Below are 26152 nucleotides of genomic sequence, written 5' to 3'. Positions count from 1 at the left end.
TGATTGGACCTGCGTCAAACATAATTCATGTTTTGATAGTCAGAGCTTAACAGTGCCATGTGTCTTCCCCCAAGCTCTGCTTAAGTACAAATGTCATTTAAGCCACATGAAAAAAGGAATTCTGTAGCATGCTAGTCATAATGAGTTGCTGCATCATCACGAAAAAGACTTATATTCAAAATCTAAGTAGTTCCATAAAACCAAAATAATTCTACAATTTCCATGTGCAACTTGGTATCTGAATAAAAAAAAATACACAAAACTGTGAACTATTGCAGATACAATAAAGTTAATAGTTCCAATATTTCAAAATGAATAAGTCACCACAGGTGGTCCTGAATCTCAAGGTTATTGTTTATTTTATGGCAGATGCAAGAAAACTGAATTGCAAGGACACTGCTGCGCAAAGCACTGCATAAAACTCCAATAATGTACAGTCTGTCCTAACAATAGACACCTATAAGCAGGCCTGCCTTTTGGAGAATAAAGAAAGCAGCATAACTAAAACCAGATTTTTTTCCCCAGCATTTCCAGTCAAGCACAGAATAGCATGAGTCACATTTGCAAATTTTGGCTTAAATTGGCTTAATGCTTCCCAGTGAATGCATAAGCCTATTGTTCACATCCTTCGATGATTTTAGCAAGTGATATCAAAAGCAAGCCCAGAATAAAATTGCAATAAAAGTCACTTAGCTTATGAACTAGCATTTTAACTACCACAATACATTTAATTCAGGAAGGCAATCTTCTTGTGATTTTTTTCCCTCTCCAAGAAAAAACCATGATCCAAACTTGGACACCTTTAAGGAACTTCATTTTAAAAACACACTTCATACAATACCATAAGAACAAGTGTCCCACCTTAGTGAATGCAGGCTCTAATATAACAGTTGTACAGCAAGGCATAATCTAACAGAACTGTAGCAACAATCTTAGTTGTTATTATAATTACCTTTCTAAGAAACCATTTATATAATGGGATGTCAATGTCATTAGGCACTGACATCCAAATATTCCAAGCAATAGTAAACTATGGCAATTACTTCTTTTCTGCATCCTAAATGCAAAAGCACACTTGTTATGTGAAAAGTCTAATGCTGAAATTTTAAATGGTTCATTTTATGAGAGTTTGCACTATATATCTTCCCTACCTGGCCCATTTTATGAGGGTTTGAACTAGATAACCTTCATATCCTTTAAAATATTTATATTTTCCATTATGACTCTAAATCTTGTTTTCCATTAAAAATATAGTACAATTTTGCTAAAGTACCACCCTTAATTCCCACCAAAATATTTATTAAACTCTTTTATACAAAGGCAAAATAATAAAACCAGCTTACTGACTATTTTTCTTTGTTTCTTTCTACCCTTCTACTAATAAAAACCTGAACAAGTAAACAAACACTAACAATTTGCAAAATAAAAGAAGAATGACTTGACTAACCAAGCTTGTGTTAATGTTGGAGTCATTTGTCACAGTAGTTTCCATCATCAGCTAAACTCTACCCTCCATCAGCTACTTCCTTTGGAACAAATGCCTCTATAAAATCATCTCTTCACTTTATTTTTAGCTGTCTGCACTTGACCATGCTCATTTATCCTTTGGCTTTTCCTTCAACTCTAACAAACAAGCTAACAGAGCTTCTGAGCTAACAGACCACAACAACATTAATTTAATTATTCCCATAAATTCTCCAGGCTTGATACCTATACCCTCTTGGCTGAAATCTAACCCTGGCAAGGTAGATGATTAGGTGCCAACTACAAGAGCTCCTGAAAATGCAGATGAACATTTAATACATTGTCTTAATATTACTAATTTTTATATAAAATGGGCTTTGTGTACATTTGTTGCCTACTTGCAAAGCTGGCACTCTGTGGCCCTGGAAGGGCAGGTTATTTTATCAGTAGCTAAGAATGTTCCACCTGTCTGAGGAGATGGTAATTTGATTTCTGCACACATACACACACAAACGTGTGTTCTATACATATAGAAGTGATGAATGCAACCTAATGGTGAAGAGTATGTTAGGCTGGGCTGTAACCATTGCTTTTTCACAATGTGGATTCACAAAAAGCTTTTGACAGAGGCCTTTAAATGCCTGGAAGGCAAACTAGGCAAGAGAGAAAAGAGAAGAGATCTTTGCCTGGGTACATAATGACTGAATACATAAAAGTGAACAAGGAAAGATGGGACAGTTTTCACAGGGAGTGATGATTCCTGTGGAGCAACTCATGTTTAACATATGCCTAGCACTTCTGGAAAAGGGCAAGAACACTGCAGGTAGAAAGTCCATTGAGGCAAAGCTGTGCAAAGTAGTAAAGGCATGGATAATGTGATAAACTGTAAAAGGATTGCATGGATTAAGCAGCTGGCTTCTAAAATGGCAATTATAAAAATGAACATATGAGTTTAATAAAAAATCATCCCAGTCCTCAGCAATAAAAAAGAAAAAAAAAATTAAAAGGTAATCAAGGCTTAGAAAATTTTTTTTTGCAAGAGACAACAAAACAGAAATCAACCCTATGCTCATATAGAAATTTACACCTTGCCTACTGCATGCAATTCCCTTACCCTCAGCTCACAAAATATATACCTGAGCTGTCAAAACTTTGGAGAAGGGCAAGAAGCTTCCTCAAGCATCCTGCACAGCTTCCAATTAAATAGATCTACTGAAGACAAAAGTTTTCAGGAAAAGAGATGATTGAGTGACATGAGAAGAACCAATGGTTATCTCTTCCAATAGAAGAACTAGAAGGAAACAAATTGAACTGGCAGAAATCAGATTGACTATAAACAAAAGTAGATCTTCACACAACAGGCAGTTGGCCACCCTGTAAGGTGGATAAGAAATCTTACACAGGCCCAATGGGAAAGAAGATAAAAGCTTAGAAGAAAGACCTAGCAAGGACTGCTGAACAGACAGGAATCACAGCCTGCTCTGGAATGTCCCTGAGATGACAACAGTTGGGGAATTCTCTGAACACACCACATACACTTACCCTGGACTTACTCTTTTTCACCAGAGCTGCTGCTAAAGCAAGGAGCCGATGATCCAACTCAGTGTGGCTGTTCTTATGCTCTCACCTGAGGCTGCTAAGGGTATCTCTCTCCTTTGAGATATTACCTATCAGGTAATTGAGATTAGATTGAGAGGCAGTTTGATCCATTCATCACTCACACATTAGGTCATTCGTGAGAGGACTGGGATTAAAAGAAGTTTTTGATGTCTAAAGTTTGCAACATGGCTGACTCAAGCAGACTAACTCTTGCCAAAGATAAGCAACCAGCAAAATTTTACAAAGCTGTTCAGGACAGTCAAATGCAAAGGTTCCACTCCTTAAATGCAACCTTTCACAAGATTCACTGCCTACAGTGACATGAATTCAGTCAACATTATATTTCAGTCTACTAAAATGAAGGTGTTAAAAGGAAGTAAAATAATGGCACTGTTGACAATGAAGCAACTTAAGAATTTATTAAAAGACAGGTATCTCCTCTGGACTTCAAACAAGCATGCTGTGCAACACAAAAGCCAGAGTTGCTTTGTAATGGGCTTCTTATACAAACAGAGGAGACTGGAACATTCCCTGGCGGGGTATCCAAAAGAAAAATAGCTATTTCAAGAATGTTAAAAACTTCTAACACCTCTCTGTCTCTTTTGTTGGATACTTCTCATGTTATCAAAATGGTATGTGGGTCCTAGTCACTGAAGCTTAAAGTGATATGCTGCCCAAATAATTCCCTCGGGTATTTTCAGCTTCACTACACCCACAGAATAATTTTATTTCTCCTGAGGTTGTGTAGGAAGATACTGACAGAGACTACAAGATATACAAGAGCATCTACTGCATCCAACAATGTTCTGAAACTTCCTTACCAGACTATAGAGACTGAGAAGAAAACGCTTCTCTGCCACAGACCTGCCCCAATAAATTGGTTTCCATGGGCAAACACTAAGCCACATAGAAATGTAGCTGAGCCTGGCCAAAACTCAAAATACTTGTTATGGTAGCACTGCAAAACTGAATTGAGGTAGCCTGAAGCAAGCAAAGAACATAGTGAAGAAAACGGACAGCCAGAGGAACATGGCTGTAATGACTCCTTTCTCTCCTGGTTTTAAAGTGAGAGAATGCATCCATCCAGTAGTCAAACACCCCATGTTGTTATCACACCAATCTGAGACAGTGAGCCACAGCCTGCTATGGCCTTTCTCACAAACTGCAGAGCTGGTTTTGCCATACACAGCCATGGTGCACACACTTACCATACAGGCTCTTCAAGAAAGGAAAAGGAAAAAAAAAAACCCCAAGATGATACCACCACATATTGTCTGCCATCCAACACAATTGCAATGAATTCATTCATGAACTATGAGAATTTCAACAGAAACATATTTACGCAGGCAGAATAAAAACTGTTGGGAATTTGAACAGAGAATTCAGAAAAGAGAAGATTCTTGTAGATGTTTTTGTCAGAACCAATGCTGCTGAGCTGTGGGAATTCTGTCTGCAGCAAAGAAAAATTGCTTCAGAGCCTCACAGAACAAAAACTCATTAAATACAAAGATGAGGATGAACAAAATAAAATAACCCAGATACATTTCCATTTTTTTCATTTCAAAAGAATATTAAAGTAGTTATTTAGAAAGTTTAAAAAAGTTTGCAAACCATTTTTGTATATACTGCAGAAATAAAAGTTTGTTCAGATGAACATTATAAAAGACACCTCACACCTGTCTATGCTATATTACTTCCAATGCTTTGATTTAATGTAGTAAAACAAGTGCCTATATCAAACAATATTTTGAGAAGTGAAGGAATGTGCAGCTTTCTTGACATTTAACTGTAGCTGGAATAACTGAATAATTAGTAGTAACATTCTAATTTATATTTAGACTTTCATAATATTCTAGTAAATTAACTCAATTTTTTCCAGACCTCCTCCTACTTTAGACAAGTTCCTTTCTTTCTAATGAGAAGCAAGCAGCACTGAAGTTCTCACATTCAGCAGGGGGCATATAAGTAACATGTTCACAAAACCAGACAGATCCAAGACCTCTCTGGACAGCCCATTCCAGGGCTATGCTACCCCCAATGTAAAGTTTTCCTCAGGTGGAGGTGGAACTTCTCTTATTTAAATTTCTGGACATTGCTCCTTATCCTGTGTTCCAGGAAGGAAGTTCAGAAGCAGCCATACCCATCCACATGGGGCTTGGGGCTAGGGAAGGACTACAGGCAGAACTACTGTTTGTTTGGAAGAACAGAGCTGATTTGGCCCAATGGGAAGAGCTTACATTATTAAAGCTTATCAGGAAAAACAATTTCTAAGTAGCATTACTTTCAGGGTATGGTAGAAAGGAAGAAAATGGTTTTTTTCTGTTGACACACAGCAACTGTAAAATACTGAAAGACAAAATCACACTATACTGCAAAAGCAGCAGGTAACCCTGATTTCTCAGAACTAGGTCTTTAGATCTATCTCTAAGACATATCAGGGAGAGCTTTTTCCTCTTTATGATTAATAGAACAGGACTTCAAAAGCTATTTGCATCAAGCACCCTTTCAATCCTCAAGGATTGGTTTATAAAAATTAATTCCCTAACCTTATCATGAAACAATGTAATATATTGTCAAATATGAACAATGTTGTGGACAAAGGAGGAAACTATCTGACAACGGGCAGGAAAGAGAGCACAGAAAACCCCTGAGAAGAAAATGCTTAAGAACCAACCAGCAGTTAATAGTACAAAGTCTGTGTGCAAAATTATTATCACTAGTTCATTTCAGATAAGAAAAATTCTACTAAGAGTTGAGCATGCTCCTTGTGGAAAAAGAACCAGAATATTATTGACATTTAAAAATCTATTCCAGATAACTGATATAATTGCTCATCTAAATTATATGGAAAATCTGCATCTTTTTGAGAAAGATCAAAGTCCTGCAACTAAAAACCCACTCAAATGAAAAGCAGGGAAGAAGAGTTTTTCTGACTGTAAAACCAATGCTTTCTGTAGAAGAAAATCTTGAGGTTATATAATCACCTGCCAACACTGTAAATGCCTACTAATGAAGTCATGCAGTAACATTTCATCTTGCTCCCAGAGGGGAAAAAAGCAGAGGAATCTTTTAATTGGAAATGACTTAGCTTGCTAGAGCTATCACAGTTACACACATTAACTCAACTGCCTTGTCTCAGTGCAATAGATTGAGACAAACGGCAAATCACAGCATGTCAATATGGAAAAGTTTGTCTAAAATAATGTTTCTTGCTTTAAAAAAACACATAAAATAGATGTTTACTATTCTTTATAGTAGTCTTTTAGAGTATGGAGATAAACATTATATTCCTTAAGACATTTTGAAAGAAGAGGTACTTCAGGAGCAGAAAATAAATTTAAATTCCTAAATTTCAAGTGTCTAATCTTGCAGTTTAACTTTGTGTACAGAGTCTTTGTATCCAATTCCCTAAGGGACTTTTTTTTCATAAAGAGAAAACCCACAAAATTTTGGTGTAAAAATGTAACAAATTTCCAAACCAGGAGTAGCTCTTAGGATTTAAACTTCAATGTTTGTGCACAGCTGGAACTGTGAGACTAACTATACCAACAGGAAGAATGTAAGGCCTGCTGGTTCCCTAGAAGGCTGGCCTTTATTTTGCTGAAGCTCAAGTCTCCAGCTTGTCTTAGGAAAGCCAAAGATTTTACTCCAAACTATAATCTCAAAAAAAAATTTGATAAGGAAACTTCTGGCCTTCTCTGTCCACTCTTCCTCACACAAGTGGCTCCAATTGCCCCAGTCTGTAAAATGACACACATTTAGGTATTCTTCTAAAGCATTAACAAACTTTTCTTTCCAGTAAAAGAAAGACATAAGTATCAATTTCTAAGAAAATATAGTGCTCAACAAAACACTACAATTTAATCAAAGTAGACACAGGACAACACTGCAGAAAATTATACAAACCCTCCATGGAAAGCAAACATCCAGTCTCTTACAGAAGCTGTTTTACAATGGTGGCAAAAAAGTAAAACCAAATTATTCATTTTGATAAGAGTCCTGCATAGAATTGAACATATTTTTGGAGACCTGGAAAAAAGATTGTAGTGGACTGATGCTGGCTGGATGCCAGGCACCCACCAAAGCTGCTTTCTCAGTCCCCTCCACAAATGGACAGGTGAGAGAAAATATAATGAAGAGTTCATGAGTTGAGATGAGGAACAGGAGAGATCACTCAGCAAATACCACCATGGGCAAAACGGACTCAAATTTGGGATGTTAACAGAAGTCATTACTAACAAAATCAGAACAGGATAGTGAGAAGTAAAATAAACCTTAAAAACTATTTCCCTGCACCTCTTCCTCCTTCCCACCCCTCCCTCCTCCCGCAGCAGGGCATGGAGACAAGGAATGGGGGTTGTGGTCAGTTCATCACCAGCAGTTTCTGCCACTGTGCAGGGCGTGGAGTCCTTCCCCTGCTGCACCGTGGGGTCTCTCCAAGGGGAGACAGCTCTCCAGGAACTTCTCCAGTGTGAGTCCATCCCACAGGCAACAGATCCCCTCAGACTGCTGCCGTGTGGGTCACTTTTCCATGGGGTGCACTCCTTCAAGGACAGGCTGCTCCAGCCTGGATTCCCCTCAGGGTCACAAGTCCTACCAGGAAACTCCAGCAAAGTCCAGCATGAGTTTCTCTCTCCATGGATCTGCAGGTCCCTGCCAGGATCTGGCTCCAGCACAGGTTTCCCAGGGTTCCCCAGACCTCTTTCAGGCATCCACTGCTCTGGCTAGGGCATCTCCCATGGGCTGCAGTGGATCTCTGCATCCTCATGGACCTGCAGGGGCACAGCTGCCTCACCATGGGCTGCACCAGAGGCTGCAGGGGAACATCAGCTCCAGCACGTGGAGCACCTCCTGTCTCTCCTGCACTGACCTTGGTGTCTGCACAGTTGTTCCTCTCCCATATTCTCACCCTGCTCTTCTCTGAACAACTGTACAATAATTTTTTCTCCCCCTTCTTAACACATTACAGAGGTGCTACTATCCTCCCCTGCTTGGTTAAGCCTTGGCCAGCAGTAGGTCCATCCTGGCAAGTTTCACATGGCAATGAGTTCTTCATAAATGACTTTGGGGTTAGAATCAGAAAATCTGAAAGTTCTGTCTAAGAATTCCTCCAGAAAAAAAAAATAAGGGTAAAAGTTATATAATAATAACAACAGCTAAGTTTGAAGCACGTGACTCTGGCCTTTATGGACACTTGAGAGAGATCCAGCACTTCCAGATCATCACTCATGTTATTCTGAATAAATCTGTTATTTTCCTTTATCATCCTCTGGAAATGCCTCTTTCTTTTTACCAACTCTAAAATTAAGCTTGATTCTTTTAAGTCTTAGAAGAAGCAGCTTAATTCTTCTAAGTCTTAGAAAAAGAATACCCAAGTAGCTCAAATTAGGTAAAATCTCCCTAGATATAAAAATATCAATAAATCTCCCTAGATATAAAAAGATCAATAATTTCTCTCAAAACATTATTACTTTTTAATTGACTCTTGCTTTTTCTAAATTATTAGAATTAGGAACATAGTGTAACTTTCTTGCCATCCTCCTCCAGAAAATAGATCTTACTTCACAATATTCTAAAAAAACATTTTTGTCTATTAATAAAAACCTGTTTTCCTGATTTCAGAAAGCACGAGTTCCATATTTATAGCTAGTATCTAAAGTCTGAAGAATGCATCCTACTAAACCATAAGAGTTTAGAGGCAGACCACATTACTCAATGCTGCATAAATCTCAACGCTTTTAAAACAAAAAATATTTATGTAGCAATAAAGGGCATTAAGATTTTAACTTGCAGCTACTGTCCAGTCATTACCAAGTAACTCAACTGGAAATAACAGGATAAATCTCAGTGCCCCAGATCTCAACATGAATCAATAAGTGACCAAAGCAGAGGCTGTTTCTACCACACTGGGCAGAGGTTGAAACACTGGGCAGAGATGCTCTTTCCATGATGTTTCTATGCACAGGGAACAATAAGCTCTGGAAAGAGTGTCACAGTTGCAGATGATATGGCACCCTTATGAAAATATTTCAACCAAACCAGAAGAGGAGCTATATTTATAACTGCAAGTATACATAGCAGTTGCTACAAGGAGAAAGGTCCAGAATCCCTCTCTGTGCACTGGGGTTAAAGGAAATGAAAATGCAAAGCAATCTCTGTTACAGCAGGGCCTGGGCATCACGATGAAGCAACATCAGCAACCGTGGCAGTACAAACCATGCTGCAGCAGAACCCATAAGCATGCAGATAAGCTCAAAAAATGAGCAATCAATTGGCTCAACACCATCACAGCAAAAGTCACATCAAGGTTAATAACATTTCTTAAATACACAGAATAAATTAAGTCTAAATTCTAACCAAAAGTCAGAGAGAGTTGACAGGAAGATAAAAACCCTGCTCAGGTAATCAGAGATATAGAGAAGTTGTCATACACTGTATTACTATTGTAACAAGACAAAAAGATCCTCATAACGAAGTTCATCACACTACAATTACTGTGTAGACAAAATATTTAATAAATTTACTTTGTAAGAGAAAATAGACCTTTAAATTAATTTCAACTTTAGTCTCTAATTAACAACAGGATGACTCACACTCAAAAATACCAGCGAACTACACAGTTACAGATGGTCCAACATTTTGAGTGGGCACATTGTAATAAAGGTTAGTAGAACTGCCTCATATAAAGGATACTTTTCCTATGAGCAAACATGATTTTTCAGTTACTCCAATTCTGGACTGGAATTAGACTGGAATTGTCTGAATCAGATTTCCCAGGGAATATTTTACATCTTGGAAACACTTGTTTCTGAAAATAAGTTTTATCACATTAAAGAAATTATTATAGCTTCCTCTTTGAGAGCAACCATTCACATCTGACAAAAATCCAATCTCAAGTTGAAATAAATTGCATTTATCATGGCATCATAGAACAGCTTGGGTTGAAAGGGTAAAGATCACCTAGTTTCAAACCCGCTGCCACAGACATCTCCCACTAGACCAGGTTGCTCAGAGCCCCATCCACCCTGGCCTTGTAAACTTCCAGGGATGGGGCATCCACAAGTTCTCAGGGCAGCCTGTTCCAGTGCCTCAGCAGCCTCATAGTAAAGATTAAACTCCCTCACCCCATACTTCCATACTCTAATCACAGAATCATAGAACATGCTGATTTGGAAAGGGGCCACCAGGACCATCAAGGACCAACTCCTGGCCCTGCACAGGACACCCCAAGAGTCACATCATATGCCCAAGGGTATTGTCCAAATGCTTCTTGAACTCTGTCAGGTGTGGTGTTGTGATCATTTCTCTGGGGAGCCTGTTGCAGCGCTCAAACACTCTCTGGGTGAAAAACTTTTCCTCATATCCAACCTCAATGTCCCAACTCAGCTTCATGCAGTTTCCTCGAGTCCCATCACTGGTCATCAGAGAGGGCATCAGTGCCTGCTCCTTTGCTTCCCCTTGTGAGGATGTTGAAGACCACAGTGAGGACTTCCCTCAGTCTCTCAACCATCCTCTAATCACGGCTCTCACATGTTCTACAAAAATTTCTATATACTAAAATATCTTCCACTTTCTCCCTTTACTGGGGCATTACATTCATAGAAAGATGTGCACTGACTATCTTTGATAGAGGCAGAGGGAGGATAAGACTTACCATAAATAATTATTAAAAAATCTGATTTACGTTCTCAACATTTCTTTCCTATGGATATTTAAAGTTGTATACTCTACAGAGTGTGCAATAATCCCGCATTTTCCAAAGGTTCAAATATAAATCTTGTTCCATATGATATTTATAATTATCTCCATCCTCCACAATGACAATTTTTAATATAATTATATAAGTATAAAAATCTTGGGACTTACTCGGAAGTAGTCACTGCAGGCTGCCAGGACTGCTTTGTGTGCATGGAATTTCTGCTCTTCAGCAATAAGGGTAATATCACAAAGAATGCCATCACTTCTTTGTTGGTTCAGAGCTGCCAGGACAGCATCGTTGTGGGAGCTAGACTGACAAAGCCTCTGACCTGTCAGCATTTCCTGAACACTGAGAGGGGAAAGGGGAAAGACTCTGTCAAAAACAAAAAGAAAATAAAGTACAAAACAAGCGCATTCTGTCAGGAATACAGAACAAGACAAGAAAGTTTGATAGTTCTTGGAAAGCAAAAAAGTCATGAACCCTGTCAGGCAAAAACCTTTACACAGCACAGACATCAGAAGAAAAGCTCACTGTAACAAAGCATTATGAAAACTGATTATATACTCAAATTTAAAAACATCAATGGTTCTGATTTCTCACTTCCTGTACCAGAAGTTAGCTGAACTCACAGGATTAATTAATTTTAGGATTAAATGAGAACAATAGAGGGCTTAGGTCAATGGATCACCAGAAAACTTTAAGTGGTTCAAACTGAAGGACTGATGAAAAGGAGGGTATACGTATGCATGCCAGAAGTTCTACTAAAAGGTATGATGCCTCATGGTCTCAGGTGGCCTGTTTAAGTCTGATTCTGAATGAAATGGTCTGAATAACCACTTCAGGCTATTCATATTTATGAAGAGTTGAAGTGCTTTTTTGATTGTCTGTTTTGTGTTGGGGGAAGGGAGAGGATGTTTGCTCAATTTTAAAATGCCAACGCCTTCTCCACCTCTGAAGATTTCCATGTATGAATGTAAGTTTCCCATATAATCCAGGCTAGAACTGCCTGATTGCAGCTTCCTTTCTCTGTAGTGAAAGGAAGAGACAAGATAACTGTTGATGAAAATGGAAACAAATCAAAATATATCAGCAAATCCTCTTTGGTACAAAACAATGCAATTGATTTGAGCTCTGTGAGACTACAAATTTAAATTGTCAGAGAATCCACATGTGTGTTTATATAAGGTGAGTTTGCAGAGAGTCATCTCAGCAGATATCAAAGTGAAGATTTTTTTAAAGGGAGGAATAACTCATGATCTTTCCAGCACAGTCATGTAATTCACTGCACACATGTACTATGCAGCAGCTGTGTGGCTGTGATATTCTCCTTTTTCTGCCTATCCTACTCCTGCACCTCAGGCACCTGTAAACTCCTGCAGACCTGCCTTGCAGACTGTTTGCTCTAATCTAACCTGCTCTTTTAGAAAGACAATTAAAACATTACTTCTAGAAGAAGGCTGGCCAAAGAGAAATAACACAGGAACAGAGTGCTCAGTGAACAGAAGAATTTTACTTCTCTGACAGTTCAGATTTCACGTATGGACATGCCCTAAATATATTTCAAAAGGACTCATTCAAATTACTCTTTTTTCTTCAGCTGTTCTGTTAGTGGAACCCAACTCATATTCTAAATGACAGTTATCAAGAAATCTAACTTGCTAAACACAAGAGAAATGTTTTTAACAGTTATTTCTCGTCTGTAATTTCTATGGCAAAGTGACTAAAATCAGGGCAAGTATAATACATTAATGATACCCTGAGATGGTTTCTCTTTACGTCTCTTTTTATTAGCCTCTCTCCCAGTGTTGTAAATCAAGACCTTCATTCCTCTTGCTTTTTTCAGAGGACTATTTCATTCAATAGAGAACATATCTGGGACTTTAAACTGAGTTCTATCATAATCCATTTTTCAATTCAGTGACCAAAGTGAAAAATCAATTGCCTGTAACCCTTGTGCTAATAACATATGAAGAATGCATACACATGAAAGGCAATTTAACTGGAATTTATGAATGAAAATACACAGAATAATTAAACATAACATGACTGATTATTTGTAATGATATTGTCAGTTGATAAATTTAATAGCTATAAAAGCAAGCAAGTTCTGATTCTCTTCTGCTGCACAAGCATGGCAGGGAAAGGGGAACAGAACTGGAATGATAAGGTGTCCCAGTCATATCAGGGAGTTTTCTGAGCTCCCAGATCAGAGTGTTAACTACTCTGTAAAACAGAACCACTAGCATTTCACACTAATGAAAAGTTCTGCAGAAAACCAGTTCAGTTAATAAATTCTGCAGAGTGTTCTGTCTGAAAGAACCATGTTCTGCTCCCAGAAAGTAATTAAATTATAAATGACAAATTCTCTATTGCAAGAATGGGTGGTACAAATAAATGAGAAAGGCTACACAAGGAAGGAGACAAAAGGGAAGGCAGAAAGATGAATTTGGAGAAATACTGGAAGACATTTCACATAACTGGAAAAGTAATATATCCCGAAAAGTGGAACTGCACAGACCCAAAATTATCACCAGCCACCATTCCAAATGCAAAAAATGCCAGTTGCTTCCACAATCAAAAATTCCAATTATAGACTAAGGCTTAAATAAGGTATGAAGAGACTGTGGGCCTCCAATCAATCCCAGGCAGTTTTCCTTGCCTGAGATAAGAAGCAACAACAAGATAGTATTTTGCAGATTATAACATGGATATGTATTTAATAATGCAAGTTTCTATCTAATGAACAAAACTAGTAGTTTTACTTTTTCCTACTTTCTTAACTGAATCTTTGGTAAACATCATCCTAAATGTTAATAACTTCCTACACACTACCAAGTACTATACCTCAGGCACCTCTCAGATGGCATCCTTCAGTCTTCTGAATATCAAAACTTATAATCCTCTAGAGAAAGCTGTGAGTGTTCCAGCTAGAAAAAGAGAATGGAGAGGAACATTAAAATTCAAAGCATACACAGCCTCAGTCTTAAAGATCAATACTTTCAGGATGTGCAATTCAAAAGCAGCTTTCACTGTCTAGATCCGAGTACAGTCTTTCTGTAAGGAAAGTGGCCTTTCCTCTAGTCCTTCTTAGAGATTCACACCCTGCCATCTGAATGTCCTGCACCTGCTGCCCTTGAGGAATGCTTTCCACAAACTCAGGAACACATATAATTTCAAAAAAGCTGAAGAAAGATGAGGAAGAAAGTAACTGTACCAAAATTCCTTCAACATGAAGAGCAAGCCACAGGCATGTAACAGTGTTTGCTTACTTTCTTGAATAACACACAGTTTTTATGTTCAATCATCCTGAGGGTCTTTTCCAACCTAAATGGCTTTATGATGCTATAATCATTCTGGCAAATAGAAGCACTATAGTACAATCGTTTTTATAAACACAACAGCTCTTTTTTTAAAAGACAAAATACTAAAGTGACCATATAAATAAACACAGAACAGCTGAAGTGTCCGAAGACCTAAGTTATTGAAAACAGGGCTGCACAGCAAATTTTTAACTGGTGCAGCAACCAGCACAGCTAACATGACATTTCAACTTCATATAAGAATCACAAAAGAAAAAAAAATAGGTTTTAACTGAATAGTCAAAAAAGAAAAGTACCTTTAACTGCTTATTTTAACCATACATGAATTGTTTAATGTAACTCAGTAACATTGAAGTATTACAATACAGTATAATCTGAAGAATGGAAAGATTTCCATATTTTTCTCTCTTTTCCAAAAAGAGCAGATGGGTGAGGTCACAGAGAACTTATGCTGATGATTCAGTGGGATACTAAGCAAATGGGTTTGCAGTGCCTTCCAATGGTGGTTTCAGAAGATTTCCCTCTCTCCCTCAATGATCATCATTCTAGCTCTGTTAAGACAATTCACCTTACCCTTCAAGAGACAGAAAAACACAGCATATTAAGTTGGTATTGTCAACTAAGGAAGCAAAACCACTTCTGATCAATGTACCTGCTCTTGTATACACCCATACATCAATACTGATGCCTGCCCTTTGGAAATCCTACACCTGCCAGAGACTGATAGAGAACAAATTCAACCTTTAAGAGGTCCAAATTCTCCAGCCCATACACAAAAAAAAAAAAAAAAAAAACAAACAAAAAAACCCAACCAAAACAAAAAACAACCACAAGCAGCAATGAGAGTAAACAGAGGAAGGATGAAGACCTGCAGGGAAAAGCATTCCTTCTGCAATAATTAAGGCATACGCATCAAAGAATTAACAAGATATTCAAACAGTCCCATGCTGCATTTAGTAGTTTTACCCTAACAAATCAATCTTCCCTAAAATTCAGCACCCCTTCTTTCTCTCCCAAAGCTCTAGCACTGCATGCCTCACTTAAATGTATACCATGTAGGAGTGTGTAAATCATTAAATTAGTACTGCACAGATTTTATTTAGCCATATAGAACTAAGGCAGCTAAACATCTTCAATAACAGGAAATTTGAAAGAATTATTTATTCTTACCAAAAAAAAAATTAAGGAGGCACTTTCACCTGTTGTATACATATGCTGTGCCAGCACAGTTCTAAAATCATTTGCACCAAGAGATTATTTCTATTTCAGACAGCTGGATACATGTCCATTATATAAACAGTGGTTGGTACCCAAGAAAACTCCTTGCATTAGAATGTTTAAGACATACTATTGTCTTTCTATTTAACTGCTTTAAGTCATCAAATCGGTTTAAAAGATTAGTTTATAAACTTAAGGATAAGACTTTTGGTTTAAATGGAAAACTTTAAATCCACATAAATCCTTCTGTTATAGTGAAATACTCCTTAATGCTGGAAATTAACAGGAAAAATATAAGCCTGACAGAAAATGCTCATTACATCCTAGGTTTGAGATACATGCTAAAATTTCCAAAAAGTATTTTTAAAAGAAAATATATTATTTCACTCTTTATGATTTTGTGATGAATATTAGTTGCCAATAATATTGTATTTCACAAGTAAAATTTAATTCCTTATTGCTCCATTAGTTTTTTCACATCCTAGAAAAGTGCTAAAATTAAACATTTGCAAATGAATAAAACTAGTAATGATCTAGCTAGCACTGGAAGAACATATTTTGGTAGGGAATGGTGCACCATTCCTAAATGGAAAAAAGAAAAACCCTCAACAGAAGTTTCCTTATGTAAACACAGTGTATCTAAGGATTTCAAAAGTAAGCAATTCAATAGAAACCACACTGTCCATGAAAATTATTGTGACAAACTAATACACCAAAACAGAGTTTGCTCTGTTTGCCTGATGAAGTGTCAGTCTTTCTATACATATTTCTGTCACAGTCTTATGACACAGCAAAATAAACAGTAGGTTTTGTGCACTCTCAGGAAATCTTGGAATGAAGGGCCACATCCACTGCACAGTTAGGCTATGCCACTTCTTTAATCTAAATTACCAGGGAATCAGGAATTATTTGTTCAAATATTACTAAAAAAAAAAAAAGCATTTAAGCAGGCAGTATTTCTTCCTTTATTTTAATCAGATATAACACTGGATTGGAAATATTAGACAAAGTAGTTTAGTATCCAAAAGTATTTATTGGCAGAATGCATGTTCCCTTGTCCAGAAAAAATCTTGTACATTTAAATTAATCTTGAGAAGCCAACACCATGTTCTTAGTTTACACAGAATGCATGAGGCATTAAAGAATTTCAGTTACACCATTTCTCATCCTTTTAGTGGGTTTATTTGTTCTTCTTGTGTCATTTAGAAACAAACTGAAGGCAAGAACATATTTTTGATTAATTCTTGAAAATACAAACCACCAGAATACAGATTAGATTAAGGGGAGAAGGGTGTAGGAGATCAAAATAAAATTCATATTCAATCTACTTTCTGAAAATAAGTTAAATGTCCCAAAATTCACTATTTCCTCCCCCTTGATGTAACAACCTTTTTTTTTGTTCACTTATCTGATTTTACAGAGTTGGCCAAACCACAGTCCAGATCATCACAAAACTTACTTTGCATAAATAGGCTCTGCATTTTATACTGGGTACCTAAGAAACATTTCTTCCACCTTAATTATGCTTCCTTTGTCCTGCAAACTAGTAAAAAATGCATATTCATAATGGAAATGACAATCTATTAATAATGCCTGAAAACATGCAGGTTTTCTTCATAATCAAAGCTTATATCAAATAATTACCACCTCAGTGGTTTCATCAATCATTTTCCCATTTGCTCTAAGTAAATAAGAATTGAGTTACAATAAACTTCAGTGTGAACTCTGAAAACATGATAAAAGCATTATTTCTGTTGGGTCAAAAATGAAATTATTTAAAAATTCTCATTTTAAATGTGTTCTTAATACAAAAATAAAATAGCATTGGACAAAAAGATTGTACTCTTTACTAAGGTAGTTACTTCTTAGGTAGGAGTTACTAAACTATCCCACTCCCACCCCCTGAGCCCCAGCCTAGGTTTAGGGCAAAGCAAAGGTTCTACTACCTATGCAGGAGTCAGAAAAACCCCATTTGACTGCCTCCATGGCTCTAGGTAATGCATTGTGCTGTGGTGGGAGAGGTGAGACTCTACCCTCCTCAGATATTCTGGCAAGACTGACATAAAAAAGTGAGAAAAATCAAAGTGAAACACAGGCAACTACCACTTCACAAAGTTCAGCTTAATATAAGATTCAAGAGATACTAAAAGATGCTTTTGTAGGCAGAAGAAATGTTCTCTTGCAAACATGGCCAGGATCAGAAAGCCTTTAAAAGACAGGGTGGAAAATTACAAAGCATTTGGTACCTTTTATCCCACATAAAGAAAATAGCTTAACTGTGAAAAGATTCAACATAAAATTGGAGCTAAAAATCTTTTAAACTGTTCACTGAGATCCAAGCAGCCAACATACATAAATCTCCACTGCAGCTAGATGCTGCTGTCTCTACTCTTGTGATGATCCATGTTTGGAGGGAGGTGGAAGTACCAAGAACCCCTGGAGATGTCTTGAAGCAGCCACTGCTTCACTCCTCACAATGCTGGACCCTGCTGCTTCAGAGCCACTCTCAGAGTGACAGGAGACTGGCTTTGGGAACTGTCAAGTCCCTTACACTGGGACCACTTAGAGCAACTTTCACCTAGCTGATCACAAGTAAAGTTGTTGATCTTCTGTTTACCGCTAAACTTCACAGAATGGCACTGAATTATTAAGTACTGTTATGCCTTTAAAGTCCTCCTGTGTTGTCATCTTATTGCAGGGGTTCCATGCTGTTGTCTCCTTACCACAAAAGTTCCATACCCTCTTGGTGTTTGTCATGGGCAGCTCCTCAGAGCACTGACCCTTTCTCCTTCACAAAGCAGCCACTGACTCCAGTTCCCTCCCCAACCAGCCACCCACTCTTTTATAGCATCTTCTTCTCATTGTCACAGCTGTGGCCTGTTAAAGTCAGGCCTGTTCCTAATCTTTGATAATTGGCCCAGCTGCAGCTCCTTAGGGGTAAGATTACTTTCTACACTATCTTTATTTTCTTACATTCTAGCCCCCTACACTCCAGTGTATGAAAAGTCTTCTGGTTTCTTTAAATTTTTACTTTGAATTGGGAAAGCCACTCGTTTATCGATTACCGCATTACTTCAAACAATGCTGCTTATCAAAAATATATTTCAAGTAATTAATTTTAACTCACACAAACCATAAAGCCAAATCCTGAGTATTTAAACACAGATTTTAAACTCAATTCACATAAGTAGCTATTATGAAAATGGAACTTCATTTTACTTGCCAGTAATCATAAAAACCTATTGATTCATAGAACTTCACATTAAATGTGGGGTGTTCTTCCACTTCCCTGGGTACCAATAATATATCTTTTCTGACAGCAATATTTAATTTTGATATATTTTCTAATATTCTTAATTATGACTGTTGTTATGTTAGAAAATAGTAACTCGACATTACTTATATTAAATTTGCTGTATGCCAAACTACTTTACATAGAAAATAATTTAAATTCACATGCTCAAGAACCGGTTAAAAAGACTAAAAATACTGAATATATAAATAATTTTAAAGATATATTGCATTTTCAAGCAGTTATCTTTAATTACTTATCATCTTTCCCTTTAGTCACTCCTTTTCCAAGTGGGTATTTTAGTAATAAACACTTGGAGTGTGTATTACTAAGTATTAAGTACTGAAAAACATTTCCACTTAAACCCACATCACTTCAAGTTAGATGCATTGAAAATCTGAAGGGATCATGATCTCTTTCTTGCAAAAAAGTAAAATTTTGAACCAGCTGGATAAGTCATGAAGATAAAGGATCTGTATGCAATGAAATGGGTATTTTCACTTTGACAGCTCCAAAAAATGTTTAAATTTGGCCTATTTTCAAAAAGAAAATACAACATTTAGAAGCTAACAGAAGTACACTAGATCAATTTCATTCCAGAATGGCATCACAGCACATCCTGACAGAGGCTGCCATGGATACAGAACTAGACCATTAAGATTTACCCATGGCAATTCTCTGTTCTAGCTTGGCTCCTTATTCACAGGAGCTTCTGTTTCTGCCTGTGGTTTTACAAAGTCAAAATAAATCATCCCTTGAAGCCATGCTTCACTTTCTCTCAGAGTCTCTTCAGAAACAAAACTCTGGATTTACTACTCACAGAAAATAATGGAGAACATTATTTTCTACTTTTTTAAATCACATCTCTGCCAGATTAATTTATCAAAAGGAAAACACTTGGAAACAGATTTAAAGTTTGACTGCAAACCTGCTCTTTTGAGTATATTAACATACTTTTCCCACATGCCTGGGAGACAACACTTTTTCCTCTTTTCACTGGGATCTTTGAGAATTGAAATATTTTTCTCATTCCATAAAAAAAGTTAAAGAATGTCAAGTGTGAGAAAAACTCTGCCACTACTCAATGTTGTCAGTGAAATCAGCACTCAGCTCAAACACAAGCTGCTCAACTCATTTAGCGCCTCAATACAGTGAATTTAAAGAAAAAGCTTTCATAGTACTGAAAAACCCCTTAGATTTAATGTAAATTACAAAATTAAGGGAAAAAAATTGAAAATCTGGACTTGCTTGGGAAAACAGAAGTCAGTCAAAACACCTCAAAAAAAAATTCACCAAAATAAATACAAAATAAAATCACAAAAAATTCAAACTGTTACAGTCTTCTGATTAATTATAAACTAGTTTCTTGTGAGACCGGAAAGGTCATTGTTATCTTCAGGCCATCAGCTATAGTCAATTAGAATAATGAGGTTTATTTTCTATTACTACCAAATTACCATGTGACTTCACAGAATAACTAAGATTTTAAGCCACAAAAACATAAAATGAAGTAACAAGACTGAAGGCTGTATGAGTAGAACAACATCTTTATATCTTTATATCTTCTTTGTGGCATTATATCTTTTACATATCTCAATGTATCAGCATTCAGAAGATATTTTCTGAATACACCTTCAGATAAAATAAAAAGCCAGGCTCATGGTCAGCTGTGTAACTTAGGCACATTTTACCTAAACTACCACCTGAGACAGAGGTCGCTGCATTCCAGTGATAAAACCATGGACAATCATGTAACTAACTGGAAACTACACAGATTAAGTCTGGTGAATTTGAAGATAAGGTTTGCTTTCCAGGATGTGTGCACACAGTTTCGCTCATTTCATTTGAGAAAAGATGACAGTTGTATACAACTGTAGTAACAAGCCTTTGTGCACTATCATCTTAGCTTTCCAGAGCACTCAATGTTGCTGTCATTTAAGCCATGATGCTAATTACTCACCTGCTGAATGGAGCAGGACATAACTTCCAGCAGATTCATTTATCATGGTTGGGAAAACAACATTACAACTTGATCCTGATCTCATTGAAGAAATTTCAGCTCATGGCAGGGGACTGGACTAGATGACCTTCAAGGGTCTCTTCCAACACAAACTATTCTGTTTCTCTATGAACCTATTTTCTCATCTTTCTGAAAGACAGGCAACAAATATGCAAAGCAATCTCAAAATGAAGTATCTAATCCATACACTGAGCTCACAGTTGTTTTAAGGGCCAAGTCAAAAGGTCTCTGGTTAGTTTTAAGGCCTTCTACTGCTGGCACAAACCAAAATCTTTATTACTTTGCAAAACTACACTTTCAAGATTTTTCCTCTAGACCTTATAAAAAGGAAATAAAAGACAGGGGGACTTGATTCGTTTCCAATGTATAATTGCATGTTATTTTGGAATTTGATTTGCATTTTCATTCGATTAAAAATCCAAGAACCCCATTCTTCCAGTCTAAACTTACTTTTTTAGAAAATTTGTCATGTTTGTTGCAAAATCATAGAATGGTTTGGGTTGGAAGAGACCTTAAGAATCATCTAGGTCTCAATCACCTGCCAGGGACAGGGATGCCGCTCTCTAGACCAGTTTGCTCAAAGCCCCATCTGACGTGGCCTTAAACACTTCCAGGCATGGGCAACCCGCACTTCTCTGGGCAACCTGTTCCAGTGCTTCACCACCTTCTGAGTAAAGAATTTCTTCCTAATTCTTTATCTAAAATAAACCTGTTCTCTTGCAGTTTAAAACCTTTTGTCCCTTTTACCTTGACCTGTCACTACGTGCTCTTGTAAGAAGTCCCTCTCCCACCCTCTTACAAGCCTCATTCAGGTATTGGAAAGCTGCTAGAGGGTCTCGCTGGAGCTCTGCCTTCTCATTGCTGCACAGCCCCAGCTCTCAGCCTGCCTTCATAGGAAAGGTGCTCCATCCTTCTCATCATCTTTGTGGCCCTCCTCTGGATCTGCCCTAATAGGTCCACAAATGTGGAAGGTTTCTCTAAAGCAAGTCAGAATGTTTTATAGTGGAATGCAACAGAAATTTAACTAGAAAGCTCATAATTATTTTTCCTGATAGAAACAAAACTCTCTAGAAACAAACATGGAAAGGGACATACAATAGTGAGGTGTGGTTGGAAATGGTGTCAACCTCACTCAGATAAGCCTTAGATTTTTAACTTTCACAACTATCAAGAAGCTTTTATTGAAAACAACAATTACTCTTTTCTAGATTATTAAGAGTCAAAAATATATAAACATGTTTTTGAAACTACTTCAAATCTGCATATAGACTACATCAGATAGGAATACACAGTACTGTAGTCTACACTTTGAACAATTGGGTCACATGAACTTTTCAAATCTATGACTGAAACATTAAAAAATCACATAAAAATACTAATAAAAGTGATATTTCTTAATAGTGTATAGTCTTGCATAGCTGAGGTGATCACTTATGTGTCTAAATGGCACTTCCAGTGAACAACTATATATATTTCAATAAAAACACAGAGAGTTTATACATCTCTATGGGACCTGCAATAGCCCTTCAACTTCCTCTGTGAAATAGCTTTCATGAAGTTAAAAGGCTGTGACTACCAGCAGTTAAATAAACATGTACCTTCTAAGAATGGCCTTCAGTAGCCACAGGGTGGCAGAACTATACTTCCATATAGCTTGTACTTCCAGGACAGCTCTAGAAACATCAAAACACTGCAGCAGGTCACTGACCTCCACGTTTCTATTTTGAAAAAATATTCAAGTCATAGAGCAACTGATCACTAAAATCCCTATCAATTTTACCCCATATAGAATCAAAGAATCACAGAATGGATTGGGTTAGAAGGGCCCTTAAGCACCCTCTCCCATGGGCAGGGTCCACTAGACCAGATGGCTCAAAGTCCCATTCAACCTGGCCTTGAACACCTTCAGGAATGGAGCATCCAAGGTTTCTCTGGGCAACCTGTCCCAGTACCTCTCTGCCCTCTGAATAAAGAATTGCTCCCTGGCATCTAACCTAAACCTTGTAAAACCTTGATTCCCCTTCTCCTATCATTACCTGCCTGTGTAAGTCAGTCTCCCTCCTCTTCACAAAGCCTCTGACTCCAAGGCCACTGTGAGGCCAGCCTCCAAGTTGTTCTCCAGGTTGAACAATCCCAACTGGCTCAGCCAGTCTCTGCAGGAAAGGTGCTCCAGCCCTTTGACAACCTTTGTGATCCTTCCCTGGACCCTTTCTAACAAGTCATCATTCCTTGTATTGAGGACCTCAGAACTAGATATACAATTGGCTTATGGACTTTTCCTCCACTCTTTCAATGTAAGACAACAAAGATATTTGCAAACTCCTTCCTGTTATGAGAAAAGATTTCTGACAGATTTAAGCAAATTGGGCAGAGTGTGATTCACCTTGATAACGAAACACATTTTGATGAGGCCAAGAGGGAAAGAAGTAGGAAGAGGAAACAAAAACAGAATGGAGGAAGCTGGTGATGAAGACCAGCTACAGCTATTTCCTGGGCTTCTTCTTTTGCAAAGGGGTAGTGGAAACAGGGGAATAGTACACAGTACTAAAATCAGATGAGTATCTGAGAAAATATAGTAGAAATAATGGATTTTTCTACAGTGCAATCATAGGAAGAGAAGCCAGAGGTCATCAGGGAATGATTCTAATTACTGGACAAGAAGACTGAATGCTCAGGAGAGCAGACTGGGAAAGCACACAGAACAAAGGCAAAGAGACAAGGGCAGGGAAGATCCTGGGCTAAAATGTGTGCATGTCAAAACCATCAGATTTAGAAGCATGCAAATAAAAGAACCAATGTCTATAAAAGCCTATTCCACCTAGATTTTAGACTAGAAATCAAGATCACCAAGTTTTGCACTTTTTTTTTTTTTTGTGGAGAAACAGCTGCAGAACATTTGCTTTCCCTTTCTGCTGACTGTGATGGATTATAGTGAATAATTCCTGACAGTTTACTTATCTTAGTGCTAATGGTTCCAATCATGATGCTCTTCCATTCAATTGGTACAGCTCTTCAAGATTTTTTTCATTTACCTTTGAAAAAGTGTCAAAGGATTACATGCTCATGAAACTAAGAATGCTAGAAAAGGCAAACAGCTATGTGCTCCAATACCAAAACTAAAGTTCCTTACAATCAGCTTACTACAAGAAAAAGCACAGGTATTCCTAATTCCATCACTTCTTAAAACTTGAATGTTTGAACTCCCTTAGGGCCCTTTTTCTACCCTTAAATTGCATCAAAACTTCTAAAAGCCTGGCTAATGCCATTCCAGCATAAACTCTTGTATTACAGGGATGCCTGTATTACTGTTTAGCTTTAAGGTCCTTCAAGTATAAAAGGAATTTCTACATGTAGCTTTTCATAATTGATTTAGAAGTTTAAGTAGGAGTGACAGGACCTGAAGTTAGCTAGAGCTCTGAAGTGAATCCATCTAATTTAGACCTTTTCCTTACAAGAAACTCAGATCCACTGAAACACTTCTTTACTAAAAAGATATATTTGATTTAAGCATTAAAGAAATCTAGTTTGAAAGAGAAAAGCAAAACTAATTAGATGATCAGAATAAATAATATTTACAGATAAATTCTGTTTGTGGGTGAGAAGCAGTGGGAGAGAGTGGAGAGGGTTACCAGTTTCCAAGTTCTATCACGCACTGCAATCACAAAAGCCATAAGCAGGGAAGCCTGTACAGTCATCTCTGCTTCTAGCTCTTTACCCTATTTTACACTGCCTTCTGCAGATTAAAAAAAAAAAAAAAAAAAAAAAAAAAAAACCACAACAAAACACAAAAAAAACCCTTGTATTTTAGGAAAGATAGAATTTCCATCATGTCCATATTTTGTTACTGTAAGACCACGATTTCTTATATTCACCACCAGCAATATGGTTACACAATCACTGCTACCGCTATAACCTCAATGAGCCTAGCTAGACAAGCACACAGATAAGCCTGGTCTGGGATAAGCAAAGTGGCACTGAAAATGTCAGATGGATTTTTTGCACCCACAGACAAAAATCTGCAGGAGCTTTGCTATACACACAGGACTGTACAAACCTTACTTGGACAAAGGAGAAAGCTCCTACCATATTAGAAGGAAAAATGCTCTCAGCTCAAGAGAGATATCAATGGGCAGATTTACTCAAGGAACTGTGGCCTTCTCCCTGCTCCCTGTGAGTACAATCTGCCAGAGTGTGAGCTTTTGAAGCATTAGGCCAGCTGGGAATGGTACAGTTCCTACCACAGGAAGCCGTGGTTCACTTATCTGCTGGGAACACAAGGGAAAACATCAGGACACCCAACCTCATATGCTGGAAAACAGCAGAATGCCCTGACCAAGCTGAGATAGAGTTAGTGGATTCTTTTTCTCCAAGGATTTATCCAGAATCTAGATTTCATATTATAGTATTTTACTGAAATAGGATCTTTTTTCTCTCATCTTTACTCAACACGTTTCATTTCTAACACAGACTTTATTCAATGTACCAGACCAGCTACATAGAAAATGTTCTGATATTGACCACTGTCATTAAAACCCAGTGTCAATACAACAAATAAAAATTCCCTCACAGCAGAAGGGACATACCAGATAAAGAGGGAAATATAGTCTAAAAAAACTCACAGTGAAGATGCATATATTTGTAGCATGAGTCATAACTTTGACAACATCTCAAGAAATTCAGTTTGAGGAAATCCTTTCTCCTAAAGAAAAATATCACTCTAATTAAGCTCCATCATATAGGTTAATAGAGAAACATATAAGTTCTTGCTTGGCAACATCAGATTTTTAAATGTGCTCTATTCTCTGCTTTTCAGAGACAATCCAAGAATTCATGCTTCTTTAAATCTGTGTGTACCTAAATCCTTTGGGTACACACAGATTTAAAGACAGACTCAGATCCATTTTTAGGCAAATGTTGCATCAATACTTCTTAGATTATTTAAACAAACAAAAAACCAAAACAAAACCACAAAACAACAAACCCAACCAAACAAAATAAAAGCTACATTTCAAAAGAGAAGTAAAAACTCTTCTTTTAAAACAAGTTGGTGTTTAAATTCCCAAGGCCACCTATAAAAGACTGCATAAGGCTACACTTACTAGCAGAAGGGAAGAATTTAATACTTGTACACTTCTGATTTTATCAGTTAAATTGACATCTTGTTCTTCCCTTTATATACATGCAAGCAACTTGCAGCTTGTTGAGTCGTTGTTCTGAAGCATCTGTCACTACCAGGACACTAAACTGGTAAGTTCAGCAAGCCTCTAGGGTTTGTGAATACTGCTCCTAGAACCAAATATCAGATGATTAATTAAGACAGACCTACATGCCTAACTGAAGTTTGTGAATTGAATGCAATCACTAGAATCCCACCCTATTTGAGAAAGCTAAACAGTGCCAAGCAGGATGAAAAAATAAAAAAGGCATTTGTTTCCTTGTTTCTAAAACAATATTTACTTTTTAATTTTAAGGGCAATAATTACCTTATAAAAACCACCAAGTACTACAAATAGCTACTTATAATTCAAGTTAAAACACTG

At 37.3% G+C, this 26152-nt stretch overlaps 1 protein-coding gene across 8 annotated transcripts in view; it reads right to left on the bottom strand.

Moving 5' to 3' along the window:
- The window catches only part of KLHL32 (kelch like family member 32), a 131169-nt gene that overhangs the window by 91494 nt on the left and 13523 nt on the right, over positions 1–26152 (bottom strand). For 5 of the 8 annotated variants that reach the window (XM_074538538.1, XM_074538536.1, XM_074538534.1 and 2 more), the window contains 2 exons: positions 13607–13689; positions 10930–11134 (listed from right to left, as the gene is read on the bottom strand). In XM_074538538.1, coding sequence (XP_074394639.1) covers positions 10930–11134; positions 13607–13629 — 228 coding nt within the window. In that variant the 5' untranslated portion in view covers positions 13630–13689. The remainder of the gene's footprint in view (positions 1–10929; positions 11135–13606; positions 13690–26152) is intronic. The other 3 variants (XM_026791569.2, XM_005483981.4, XM_005483983.4) reach the window with 1 other exon arrangement.

This window comes from Zonotrichia albicollis, chromosome 3 (assembly GCF_047830755.1).
Source record: "Zonotrichia albicollis isolate bZonAlb1 chromosome 3, bZonAlb1.hap1, whole genome shotgun sequence".
Lineage (NCBI taxonomy): Eukaryota > Metazoa > Chordata > Aves > Passeriformes > Passerellidae > Zonotrichia > Zonotrichia albicollis.
Note: the sequence above shows the minus strand (reverse complement) of the source record. Positions and strands in the feature narration are given on the sequence as shown.